The sequence below is a fragment of the Lissotriton vulgaris genome, chromosome 5 (genome assembly GCF_964263255.1).
Source record: "Lissotriton vulgaris chromosome 5, aLisVul1.2, whole genome shotgun sequence".
In the NCBI taxonomy this organism is placed as follows: Eukaryota; Metazoa; Chordata; class Amphibia; order Caudata; family Salamandridae; genus Lissotriton; species Lissotriton vulgaris.
Window position 1 is genome coordinate 1,288,742,583 of NC_141693.1, and position 14,059 is coordinate 1,288,756,641.

The following is a 14,059-nucleotide window of genomic DNA, read 5'->3' on the forward strand; positions in this document are numbered from 1 at the left end:
GGAGGTGGTGGTTGTGGACAAGGTAGTGGAGGTGGTGGTGTTGGTGGTGGACATTGTGGTGGTGGACGTGGTGGACGTGGTGGTGGACGTGGTGGTGGTGGACGTGGTGGTGGTGGACGTGGTGGTGGTGGTGTTGGATGTGGTGGTGTTGGTGGTGGACATGGTGGTGGTGGTGATGGATGTGATGGTGGTGTTAGTAGTGGTGGACGAGGTTGAGGAGGAGGTGTGTGTGGTGGCGGTGGATGTGGTGGTGAATGTGGTGGACATGGTGGTGGTGGTGCTGGACCTGGTGGTGGACGAGGTGGAGATGGGTGTGGTGGTGATGGAGGTGGGTGTGGTGGTGGATGTGGTGGACATGGTGGTGGTGGTGATGGACCTGGTGGTGGTGGAGGTGGGTGTGGTGGTGGTGGACGTGGTGGTGGTGGACATGGTGTTGGTGGACCTAGTGGTGGTGGATGTGGTGGTGGTGGACGTGGTGGTGGTGGACGTGGTGGTGGTGGACGTGGTGGTGGTGGAATTGGTGGTGGTGGATGTGGTGGTGTTGGTGGTGGACATGGTGGTGGTGGTGGACATGGTGGTGGTGGACGTGGTGGTGGTGGTAGTGGTGGAGGACGTGGTGGTGGAAGTGGAGGTGGGTGTGGTGGTGGTGGGGGTGGGTGTGGTGGAGGTGGGTGTGGTGGTGGTGGACGTGGTGGTGGTGGACGTGGTGGTGGTTGACGTGATGGTGGTGGACGTAGTGGTGGTGGACGTAGTGGTGGTGGACATAGTGGTGGTGGACATGGTGGATGTGGTGGTGGAGGTGGTGGTTGTGGACGTGGTGGTTGTGGACGTGGTGGTTGTGGATGTGGTGGTGGACGTGGTGGTTGTGGATGTGGTGGTGGACGTGGTGGTGGTGGACGTGGTGGATGTGGTGGTGTTGGACATGGTGGTAGTGGTCATGGTGGCGGTGGTGGATGTGGTGGTGGACACGGTGGTGGTGGCCGTGGTGGTGGACGTGGTGTTGGTGGACATGGTGGTGGCCGTGGTGGTGGTGGACGTGGTAGTGGTGGATGTGGTGGTGGACTTGGTGCTGGACCTGGTGGTGGTAGTGGATGTAACAAGTGACATGCGTTTGAGACGCGGTAGTTCTAAGTTAGGCGCTACAGTGAAATAGGACGACACCAATTCACACCAGAAAATTGGTGTGGGAGCACACTGCTTCACCTCCCAGCAGGGTCGCCCCTAAGCATCATGGCAGATGCAGTCCGACAAGCGAGTACACTTGCAAAGTCTTCAGAGTGTTTCACCAGGTGGGTGCAGATTAGTGCTGGCCATCTCTGGACACGTGTTTCTAGATTATTATCTGTCATCAGCAGAGATTAGGCATTAGTTGGGGGTTGCTGAGCAGGCTGCCGTATCCTTGGAACGTAGTATCTCTCCAGGCGCGCAGGTGCCTCTCCACGAGCTCGTCAGCCCACAGCGGCTCGAGGGGGCCTTCAAGTAGAAAATTGGTGTGGGAGCACACTGCTTCACCTCCCAGCAGGGTCGCCCCTAAGCATCATGGCAGATGCAGTCCGACAAGCGAGTACACTTGCAAAGTCTTCAGAGTGTTTCACCAGGTGGGTGCAGATTAGTGCTGGCCATCTCTGGACACGTGTTTCTAGATTATTATCTGTCATCAGCAGAGATTAGGCATTATTTGGGGTTGCTGAGCAGGCTGCCGTATCCTTGGAACGTAGTATCTCTCCAGGCGCGCAGGTGCCTCTCCACGAGCTCGTCAGCCCACAGCGGCTCGAGGGAGCCTTCAAGTAGAAAATTGGTGTGGGAGCACACTGCTTCACCTCCCAGCAGGGTCGCCCCTAAGCATCATGGCAGATGCAGTCCGACAAGCGAGTACACTTGCAAAGTAAGTTCTCAGAGTGTTTCACCAGGTGGGTGCAGATTAGTGCTGGCCATCTCTGGACACGTGTTTCTAGATTATCTGTCATCAGCAGAGATTAGGCATTATTTGGGGTTGCTGAGCAGGCTGCCGTATCCTTGGAACGTAGTATCTCTCCAGGCGCGCAGGTGCCTCTCCACGAGCTCGTCAGCCCACAGCGGCTCGAGGGAGCCTTCAAGTAGAAAATTGGTGTGGAAGCACACTGCTTCACCTCCCAGCAGGGTCGCCCCTAAGCATCATGGCAGATGCAGTCCGACAAGCGAGTGCACTTGCAAAGTCTTCAGAGTGTTTCACCAGGTGGGTGCAGATTAGTGCTGGCCATCTCTGGACACGTGTTTCTAGATTATTATCTGTCATCAGCAGAGATTAGGCATTATTTGGGGTTGCTGAGCAGGCTGCCGTATCCTTGGAACGTAGTATCTCTCCAGGCGCGCAGGTGCCTCTCCACGAGCTCGTCAGCCCACAGCGGCTCGAGGGAGCCTTCAAGTAGAAAATTGGTGTGGGAGCACACTGCTTCACCTCCCAGCAGGGTCGCCCCTAAGCATCATGGCAGATGCAGTCCGACAAGCGAGTACACTTGCAAAGTCTTCAGAGTGTTTCACCAGGTAGGTGCAGATTAGTGCTGGCCATCTCTGGACACGTGTTTCTAGATTATTACTTGTCATCAGCAGAGATTAGGCATTATTTGGGGTTGCTGAGCAGGCTGCCGTATCCTTGGAACGTAGTATCTCTCCAGGCGCGCAGGTGCCTCTCCACGAGCTCGTCAGCCCACAGCGGCTCGAGGGAGCCCTCAAGTAGAAAATTGGTGTGGGAGCACACTGCTTCACCTCCCAGCAGGGTCGCCCCTAAGCATCATGGCAGATGCAGTCCGACAAGCGAGTACACTTGCAAAGTCTTCAGAGTGTTTCACCAGGTGGGTGCAGATTAGTGCTGGCCATCTCTGGACACGTGTTTCTAGATTATTATCTGTCATCAGCAGAGATTAGGCATTATTTGGGGTTGCTGAGCAGGCTGCCGTATCCTTGGAACGTAGTATCTCTCCAGGCGCACAGGTGCCTCTCCACGAGCTCGTCAGCCCACAGCGGCTCGAGGGAGCCTTCAAGTAGAAAATTGGTGTGGGAGCACACTGCTTCACCTCCCAGCAGGGTCGCCCCTAAGCATCATGGCAGATGCAGTCCGACAAGCGAGTGCACTTGCAAAGTCTTCAGAGTGTTTCACCAGGTGGGTGCAGATTAGTGCTGGCCATCTCTGGACACGTGTTTCTAGATTATTATCTGTCATCAGCAGAGATTAGGCATTATTTGGGGTTGCTGAGCAGGCTGCCGTATCCTTGGAACGTAGTATCTCTCCAGGCGCGCAGGTGCCTCTCCACGAGCTCGTCAGCCCACAGCGGCTCGAGGGAGCCTTCAAGTAGAAAATTGGTGTGGGAGCACACTGCTTCACCTCCCAGCAGGGTCGCCCCTGAGCATCATGGCAGATGCAGTCCGACAAGCGAGTACACTTGCAAAGTCTTCAGAGTGTTTCACCAGGTGGGTGCAGATTAGTGCTGGCCATCTCTGGACACGTGTTTCTAGATTATTATCTGTCATCAGCAGAGATTAGGCATTATTTGGGGTTGCTGAGCAGGCTGCCGTATCCTTGGAACGTAGTATCTCTCCAGGCGCGCAGGTGCCTCTCCACGAGCTCGTCAGCCCACAGCGGCTCGAGGGAGCCTTCAAGTAGAAAATTGGTGTGGGAGCACACTGCTTCACCTCCCAGCAGGGTCGCCCCTAAGCATCATGGCAGATGCAGTCCGACAAGCGAGTACACTTGCAAAGTCTTCAGAGTGTTTCACCAGGTGGGTGCAGATTAGTGCTGGCCATCTCTGGACACGTGTTTCTAGATTATTATCTGTCATCAGCAGAGATTAGGCATTATTTGGGGTTGCTGAGCAGGCTGCCGTATCCTTGGAACGTAGTATCTCTCCAGGCGCGCAGGTGCCTCTCCACGAGCTCGTCAGCCCACAGCGGCTCGAGGGAGCCTTCAAGTAGAAAATTGGTGTGGGAGCACACTGCTTCACCTCCCAGCAGGGTCGCCCCTAAGCATCATGGCAGATGCAGTCCGACAAGCGAGTACACTTGCAAAGTCTTCAGAGTGTTTCACCAGGTGGGTGCAGATTAGTGCTGGCCATCTCTGGACACGTGTTTCTAGATTATTATCTGTCATCAGTAGAGATTAGGGCATTATTTGGGGTTGCTGAGCAGGCTGCCGTATCCTTGGAACGTAGTATCTCTCCAGGCGCGCAGGTGCCTCTCCACGAGCTCGTCAGCCCACAGCGGCTCGAGGGAGCCTTCAAGTAGAAAATTGGTGTGGGAGCACACTGCTTCACCTCCCAGCAGGGTCGCCCCTAAGCATCATGGCAGATGCAGTCCGACAAGCGAGTACACTTGCAAAGTCTTCAGAGTGTTTCACCAGGTGGGTGCAGATTAGTGCTGGCCATCTCTGGACACGTGTTTCTAGATTATTATCTGTCATCAGCAGAGATTAGGCATTATTTGGGGTTGCTGAGCAGGCTGCCGTATCCTTGGAACGTAGTATCTCTCCAGGCGCGCAGGTGCCTCTCCACGAGCTCGTCAGCCCACAGCGGCTCGAGGGAGCCTTCAAGTAGAAAATTGGTGTGGGAGCACACTGCTTCACCTCCCAGCAGGGTCGCCCCTAAGCATCATGGCAGATGCAGTCCGACAAGCGAGTACACTTGCAAAGTCTTCAGAGTGTTTCACCAGGTGGGTGCAGATTAGTGCTGGCCATCTCTGGACACGTGTTTCTAGATTATTATCTGTCATCAGCAGAGATTAGGCATTATTTGGGGTTGCTGAGCAGGCTGCCGTATCCTTGGAACGTAGTATCTCTCCAGGCGCGCAGGTGCCTCTCCACGAGCTCGTCAGCCCACAGCGGCTCGAGGGAGCCTTCAAGTAGAAAATTGGTGTGGGAGCACACTGCTTCACCTCCCAGCAGGGTCGCCCCTAAGCATCATGGCAGATGCAGTCTGACAAGCGAGTACACTTGCAAAGTCTTCAGAGTGTTTCACCAGGTGGGTGCAGATTAGTGCTGGCCATCTCTGGACACGTGTTTCTAGATTATTATCTGTCATCAGCAGAGATTAGGCATTATTTGGGGTTGCTGAGCAGGCTGCCGTATCCTTGGAACGTAGTATCTCTCCAGGCGCGCAGGTGCCTCTCCACGAGCTCGTCAGCCCACAGCGGCTCGAGGGAGCCTTCAAGTAGAAAATTGGTGTGGGAGCACACTGCTTCACCTCCCAGCAGGGTCGCCCCTAAGCATCATGGCAGATGCAGTCCGACAAGCGAGTACACTTGCAAAGTCTTCAGAGTGTTTCACCAGGTGGGTGCAGATTAGTGCTGGCCATCTCTGGACACGTGTTTCTAGATTATTATCTGTCATCAGCAGAGATTAGGCATTATTTGGGGTTGCTGAGCAGGCTGCCGTATCCTTGGAACGTAGTATCTCTCCAGGCGCGCAGGTGCCTCTCCACGAGCTCGTCAGCCCACAGCGGCTCGAGGGAGCCTTCAAGTAGAAAATTGGTGTGGGAGCACACTGCTTCACCTCCCAGCAGGGTCGCGCCTAAGCATCATGGCAGATGCAGTCCGACAAGCGAGTACACTTGCAAAGTCTTCAGAGTGTTTCACCAGGTGGGTGCAGATTAGTGCTGGCCATCTCTGGACACGTGTTTCTAGATTATTATCTGTCATCAGCAGAGATTAGGCATTATTTGGGGTTGCTGAGCAGGCTGCCGTATCCTTGGAACGTAGTATCTCTCCAGGCGCGCAGGTGCCTCTCCACGAGCTCGTCAGCCCACAGCGGCTCGAGGGAGCCTTCAAGTAGAAAATTGGTGTGGGAGCACACTGCTTCACCTCCCAGCAGGGTCGCCCCTAAGCATCATGGCAGATGCAGTCCGACAAGCGAGTACACTTGCAAAGTCTTCAGAGTGTTTCACCAGGTGGGTGCAGATTAGTGCTGGCCATCTCTGGACACGTGTTTCTAGATTATTATCTGTCATCAGCAGAGATTAGGCATTATTTGGGGTTGCTGAGCAGGCTGCCGTATCCTTGGAACGTAGTATCTCTCCAGGCGCGCAGGTGCCTCTCCACGAGCTCGTCAGCCCACAGCGGCTCGAGGGAGCCTTCAAGTAGAAAATTGGTGTGGGAGCACACTGCTTCACCTCCCAGCAGGGTCGCCCCTAAGCATCATGGCAGATGCAGTCCGACAAGCGAGTACACTTGCAAAGTCTTCAGAGTGTTTCACCAGGTGGGTGCAGATTAGTGCTGGCCATCTCTGGACACGTGTTTCTAGATTATTATCTGTCATCAGCAGAGATTAGGCATTATTTGGGGTTGCTGAGCAGGCTGCCGTATCCTTGGAACGTAGTATCTCTCCAGGCGCGCAGGTGCCTCTCCACGAGCTCGTCAGCCCACAGCGGCTCGAGGGAGCCTTCAAGTAGAAAATTGGTGTGGGAGCACACTGCTTCACCTCCCAGCAGGGTCGCCCCTAAGCATCATGGCAGATGCAGTCCGACAAGCGAGTACACTTGCAAAGTCTTCAGAGTGTTTCACCAGGTGGGTGCAGATTAGTGCTGGCCATCTCTGGACACGTGTTTCTAGATTATTATCTGTCATCAGCAGAGATTAGGCATTATTTGGGGTTGCTGAGCAGGCTGCCGTATCCTTGGAACGTAGTATCTCTCCAGGCGCGCAGGTGCCTCTCCACGAGCTCGTCAGCCCACAGCGGCTCGAGGGAGCCTTCAAGTAGAAAATTGGTGTGGGAGCACACTGCTTCACCTCCCAGCAGGGTCGCCCCTAAGCATCATGGCAGATGCAGTCCGACAAGCGAGTACACTTGCAAAGTCTTCAGAGTGTTTCACCAGGTGGGTGCAGATTAGTGCTGGCCATCTCTGGACACGTGTTTCTAGATTATTATCTGTCATCAGCAGAGATTAGGCATTATTTGGGGTTGCTGAGCAGGCTGCCGTATCCTTGGAACGTAGTATCTCTCCAGGCGCGCAGGTGCCTCTCCACGAGCTCGTCAGCCCACAGCGGCTCGAAGGAGCCTTCAAGTAGAAAATTGGTGTGGGAGCACACTGCTTCACCTCCCAGCAGGGTCGCCCCTAAGCATCCTGGCAGATGCAGTCCGACAAGCGAGTACACTTGCAAAGTCTTCAGAGTGTTTCACCAGGTGGGTGCAGATTAGTGCTGGCCATCTCTGGACACGTGTTTCTAGATTATTATCTGTCATCAGCAGAGATTAGGTATTATTTGGGGTTGTTGAGCAGGCTGCCGTATCCTAGGAACGTAGTATCTCTCCAGGCGCGCAGGTGCCTCTCCACGAGCTCTTCAGCTGGACCTGGTGGTGGTAGTGGATGTAACAAGTGACATGCGTTTGAGACGCGGTAGTTATAAGTTAGGCGCTACAGTGAAATAGGACGACACCAATTCACACCAGCGCTTCTTTTCCCGCCCAAGTCCCTCACCTTTTTGTCACTTTAGATTTGAAATCCCGGTTCTGTGTAAATAATTCACTTTCTGCATCTTCCAAATGCTGCTGCGCGCGTTCAGGGGCAGTAAATAAAGAAAGGACAGTAAACAAACTAAGCATTTGGTGAAACATTGCTGGAACAGAAGCGAAGCTGGCTGCTGGGATAAATCCGGCATTCGGCTTAGATTCACTGTACAGCAGGTGCCCTGAAGTCAATACCAAGAAGGGAAAGAGTGTATGATACTTCAGGAATTTCGATAACAAAAACATGTTTATAAGTGGTTAAATTCAGGAAAGTGCTGAGAAAAATACACAACAGAACACACGTTCAAAAAGAGTGCTAAATGGTCGAAATAAAGTGAACATTCTCTAGGCTCTGGTGGTCCTTTGAAATGAAAATGTTTCCCCACCAGGTGGCCTAGTTTTAACTTAAGTAAGACACTTCCTTTACCCTAAAGCGCACTGGGACTTCAATAACATGTGAATGTAAAGCATTAGCCAATAAAAAGCGGCAGTATAAGTGAGTGCAACACGATTGGAGAAGTTAGAATTGCCCACAAACAGACTAAATCGCTGTTGAGCTATCAAATTAAATGTTCAATTAAAAAATCAAAGATATTATACTTTTTCTGCGTTCGTGAATTCAGTTCATAGGAAAAAATATATTTAAAAATATGTATAATCCTTTCACCTGTTTTGGAAGATCACCGTGTTTTTTTATTTTATTCTGTAAGTGTTCATTGAAAATTATACTAATTGACAAATTCCTATATTTATATGCGTAGTATGAATATTGATAACTGTTTCGAATGCGATAATTTGTTCTGAAGCGTGTTGATATCGCATAATCCACACAATGGTCTGCAGTACACATACAATACTTTGAATGTAAAGATTGCTAAAATCCAATATCCGACAATTCATTAAATAATAAGAGCGTGAGTTAAATAGAGGGACTGCTCAAGCCTTTTCTCTTTGTTCTATTAAAAAAAATACGTGTATATATTTGTATGCCTAAGTGGTGTAATTTTGAATATAATCTTGCAAAGCATCCCTAATGGGATGGTTACAGCGAGACCTAAAAAGGGTTCATTCGGGTAAAAGAAATCCGTTTTCATTAAAGAAAACCCCTAACAATGCTGTGTTAGTTTTAAATTCTTTATTTGTGCTTTTCCAGACCAAGGAATCTTAAAGTATACTGCCTACCAGTGTGGATGACATGTGACTCCTACTACAACTTGTAGTCCTCTGTCTTATGTAACATTTCCCATACACTGATTTACACACATATGATTGTCTCTGTGCCAATGTGAGTGTGATTTAAAGTGCTCTGACACCCTACACCGGTATGAGTGGCGCTATAAAACTAAATCAGTCTGAGAGAGAGAGGTTTTAAAGACTTGAGGAGCACTGTTAAATGGGAATCCGTGGTAGATGTGGTCATTGGGGGGCGGGCGCCAACAAACATTGTCGCACAGGGCGCCACAAGTGCTAAAGCAGGCCCTGCATTGAATCCCTCCCCAACTGCTCTGGCTCATCTCTGTCCTTTTCTTCATAGACTACTTAGCCTTAGATGTCACTCTATATTATATAATATTTCCTCAATTGCTCTTTCCTGAAATGTTCCCTCCCTTTAAATATTCAGTATTACACTCTTTAGATAGTATATATTAGTTGCTCGCTTCGATGTAATTCCTATTTTTCTGTCTGTTTCAGATATTATTGCAACGGTGGAGAACGAGGAGCCGTCTCCCTGTGCCGCCACAGGGCATGGCAGGCCCTGCACCATACCTGGCACTGAGTGCAGGGGCGGTTGGGTAGGCCCCAACCAAGGCATCACTAAGTTTGACAACTTTGGTTTTTCCATGCTGACAGTTTACCAGTGCATAACAATGGAGAGCTGGACTGATGTGCTGTACTGGGTAAGCTTCAATTGCTTTTTCCCTCAGAGGGAAGGGGGGTTATTTTTACCACCTGCTGCCCCCCTTTGGTAGCAGCCAGGCAGGAAAGGTAAGCACCGGCCAGTGGTTGACTCAGGTATTAGGGAACATATTACACTCGAAACCAGTTCATACGTGCTGCTGATCTAAGAAAAATGGGAAGGAAGTCATACCTCGGGAAAATCATGAGAAGGCAGTAGACTCTTTTGTCTCACAGGGTAGGATTCATAAATGAAATGGAATTTTACAAAGTTGAGCCAGGTGACGATAGGCACTTTCCGCTGTCCTCAATTTACACATTTCATTTAATTTGAAAATAATTGTAAAACAAGTAGGAATAGATAAGCTTTCCTATTATGGCAGCACAAATTGTGGAGATTCTTTACATAAGTTTGGAAGGAGCAAAGTGGTTTTGTGCAACTTATCCATAAAGAACTTGCTGAGAGGTAACGTCAATGTTTAATGTTGTGAAAGAAAACAAACTATTCTGAAAGAGGCCCATAGTCTCCATCTCTTATTCACTTTAAGGCAAGACATGTAGCCATTACTTGTTATTCTGTAAAAGCAGAGAATTTAGCCTCTCCGTATCCATCAAAAGAAGCCACAAAATATGGTCATCTCTCACTGCTCACACTTAGGCTCCACAGTCACAGCTGTCTTTTCCATTTCTGTCTCAGGTGAATGATGCCATCGGAAATGAGTGGCCCTGGATATATTTTGTGAGCCTCATCCTACTGGGTTCCTTCTTTGTGATGAACCTGGTGCTGGGTGTGTTAAGTGGGTAAGTGCTGCCTTGTATGCCTTTTGACGTGAACTGCCTGCTGTGTAATTCTAGAGAGGGGTGAAATGTTTGCCATATTGGTGCCAGACCCTCAAATTATTCCTCTAAAATGTTTTCCATATTTGTGTTACAACCTTAAACTAATCATTTCAAGACCTGAAAACGTGTACAGTTGTGCCACACCAGTTACACATTAAATCTATGCTTTTTGTACTGTGCCAGTCCCTTGAGACATCGGAATCTACAGGCGAAAGGTCCTGTATTCCAAGTCAGTTCACTGAGCCCATATGATCTAGGGATGAAAGGCACCTGGTCCAAGTGTCAGACCCAGGAACCAAGGTCCTAGAAGGTAAAACCTACTATAGTTGAGCTGAGAGATTCAGGGCTCTTTATTCCTGTGTAAGAATTCCACCATCAAACTCTAGCGATCAAGGGCTCTATATCCTCCAATGACTCCCATAGTTCATATAGTCCTGCAAGGATCAACCTGGGTGTCTGTGTGTGGGACTCTGAACTATGTTATCCTAGTGTTAAAAGGCTATGTTTTTATGTGTCAGACTGCACAATAGGAAAGACACCGTATCTATGTGTCAGTTCTTTGACACCCTCTTCCCCAAGAGATAACAAGAGAAAAAGGTCCAGTCAGTTAAACAGAATGGCAAAGCACCCAAGAGGTTTCAGTCTAGAGAGAATGTTTGCATCATTATGCCAATACCCCTGCCCTCCCCATGTATTCCACAGGGCAGCCACCACCATAGCACCCGAGCTACACCGGACCATCACCCCCTCCTTCGAAATTTGCATCTTCCCCAGCATCTGGAAAAGGGCCGTGGTGAAGCCCCTCCTCAAGAAGCCCACAGCCGACCCTTCAGATCGGAAGAACTATCGACCCATCTCCCTCCTGCCTTTCCCAGCCAAAGTCACAGAGAGACTCGTCAACACCCAACTAACCACCTTCATCAAAGCAAACTCGATCCTGGATGCCTCTCAGTCCGGCTTCCGCAAGAACCACAACACCGAGACCACCCTCCTCGCCGCCACCGATGACATCCGCCGGCTACGTGATCATGGACAGACCGCAGCCTTCATCCTACTGGACCTCTCAGCGGCCATCGACACTGTCTCGCATCACACTCTGGCATCTAGACTCTACGATGCCAGAGTCCAGGACAACACCCTCGACTGGATCAGATCCTTCCTGATAGGCCGAACTCAAAGGATCAGACTCCCACCGTTCCTCTCCAAACCCACCAACGTCATCTGCGGGGGACCCCAGGAGTTATCCCTGAGCCCGACCCTCTTCAGCATATACATGGCCCCTATTGCCGCCATTGTACGTCAACACGGACTCAACATTGTCTCCTACGCCGACGACACACAGCTTAGCCTCTCCCTCACACATAACCCAGAGGACACCAGACGCAGGAATGAGGAACGTGGCTGAATGGATGAAGGACAACTGCCTGAAACTGAACTCTGACAAAACCGAGATCCTCATCCTCTGACCCTGCCAGTCAGCCTGGGACCACACCTGTTGGCCCGCCTCCCTCAGCACGCCGCCCACCCCCACTGACCACGCTCGAAACCTAGGCATCATCCTCGACTCCTTCCTCTCCATGCTTTGCCAAATTAACTCTGTGGCCTCCACCACCTTCAACTGTCTTCGCATCCTCTGTAAGACTTTCAAGTGGATCCCCGAGGACTGCAGGAAGACCATCCCCCACGCACTTGTCACCAGCAGACTGGACTACAGCAACGCACCTTACGCCGGGACTAACAAAACCCTGACCCACAAACTACAAACCATCCAGAACACCGCCGCCAGACTAGTGCTGGGTGCGCACCGTCGTGAACACATGACCCCACACCTCCGCACACTCCACTGGCTGCCCGTGGAAGATAGGATCACTTTCAAGCTCCTCACCCATGCATACAAGAGCCTCAACGATGCCGGCCTAACATACCTCAATGAACGACTCTCTTTCCACGTGCCCGAAAGAAACCTCCGGTCAAAGAACCTCGCCCTGGCAGAAGTCCTTCGCAACCGCAGAACCAGAACAGGCGGGAGGGCTTTCTCCTTCATCGCGGCGAAGACATGGAACAAGCTCCCTGTGAGCATCGGACGCTCTCCTAACCTGGAAACCTTCAGGAAAGACCTTAAGACCTGGCTCTTCAAGGGACACGAAGCAGCGAATGGCCACTCCCCCTAGTGCCTTGAGACCCTCAAGGGTGAGTAGCGTGCTTTAAGCCCACTGATTGATTGATTGATTAAATACCTGAATCCATCAATTTGTTACCCTGCGAATATAGCCTGGCACTGAAAGAATCCCTATGTTTGTACCAAAACCCTCAGTCAACTAAACCTAGGAATGACAGGCCCCCAATCACTGGGCCCGATTCACAGAATGAACTTAAGACTAAATCCTAAACTTACTACTATTTGGTATTCACAGAATGCACTTACCACTTTCGAGATTCACAGAGTGAACTTACTACTTTCGGGATTCACAGAATGAACTTACTACTTTCGGTATTCACAGAATAGATTTAAGACTACCAACTTTACGTCTGCACTCGGGCCGGAGGCGGAGTTTCCGGCTTGGGGCGGAGCTTGCGGCACGGAGGTAGAGCTTCCGGGCCGGAGGCGGAGCTTGCAGCTTGGAGGCGGAGCTTCCGGCTTGGATGTTGGGATTTAGCCATGGCTGAAATCTCCACCTCTGAGCCGCAAGCTATGCCTCCGGCCCGGAAGCTCTGCCACCGGGCCGCAAGCTCTGCCCCCAATCCGGAAGCTCCGGCTCCGGGCCGGAAACTCAGCTTCCGGGCCGGAATTTCCAGCCCGAGTGCGGACGTAAAGTTAGTAGTCTTAAATCTATTCTGTGAACACCGAAAGTAGTAAGTTCATTCTGTGAATCCCGAAAGTAGTAAGTTCACTCTGTGAATCCCGAAAGTAGTAAGTGCATTCTATGAATACCAAATAGTAGTAAGTTTAGGATTTAGTTTTAAGTTCATTCTGTGAATCGGGCTCACTGTGTCAGTCTTCTGTACATCCTATGTCCTTCATGTGAAATAGTTGGTGCCCCTGCACCGATCATCTGACTCCACACAAGACTAGATATGAAAGACCACATCTTTGTTATGAACCTAAAGATAAACCTCAGAAAATGACAAGATCATCAACCTCTACTTTTTGTTTTACAGATTATACCCCTCTTATTTAATGAAGATACGTCCTGTTACATGTATCTGATTCATGCATCTTTTCTTTACTTTCCAGAGAGTTTACCAAGGAGAGAGAAAAGGCAAAGTCAAGGGGCACATTTCAGAAACTGCGGGAGAAACAGCAGCTGGATGAGGACATAAAGGGGTACATGGACTGGATTGTGCAAGCAGAAGTAATGGACATTGATATGGAGAAAGGAGAAGGTACATTCTCTATTACCAGAGTGATCCAGGGTCCCATTCTTTATACCGTTACAGCTTACATGATGCTCTTTCAAGCGTCCACTCCCACCATCTCATACTTCCATTCTCGAGAAATAGACGCCATAGTTCTGTTCTGGCCATGAGCCATTTTGCACCATGGCCTCAACTACAACAAAAGCTGTCTACTCCTGTTCTATTCCATCCAGCTCTCACATACCAACATCTAGATAACAAGTATTTGCAGCACTCATAATGCTTCACAGGGGAGACTGGCAGGAGGGGAGGAGACATCAGCAGTGTAGGATCTTGTGCATCTGACCCTGCTAGAGATGAACTGACACACATATAAACCATCACTTTGTTGGCCATGACATTTGCTTAGGAAAATGTCTTTATGCTCATTTCATTGGACAAGCTTCCATAGGGGTCACTGATATTTTAAGTTTTGGATACATAGATGTGTTTTTGCTT

General features: G+C 50.3%; 1 protein-coding gene across 2 annotated transcripts in view; it reads left to right on the forward strand.

Moving 5' to 3' along the window:
- CACNA1S (calcium voltage-gated channel subunit alpha1 S) overlaps window positions 1-14,059 on the forward strand; it is a 548,608-nt gene that overhangs the window by 190,406 nt on the left and 344,143 nt on the right. For both annotated transcript variants that reach the window (XM_086923168.1, XM_086923169.1), the window contains exons 6-8: window positions 9,161-9,366; window positions 10,062-10,165; window positions 13,440-13,588. In XM_086923168.1, coding sequence (XP_086779294.1) covers window positions 9,161-9,366; window positions 10,062-10,165; window positions 13,440-13,588 — 459 coding nt within the window. The remainder of the gene's footprint in view (window positions 1-9,160; window positions 9,367-10,061; window positions 10,166-13,439; window positions 13,589-14,059) is intronic.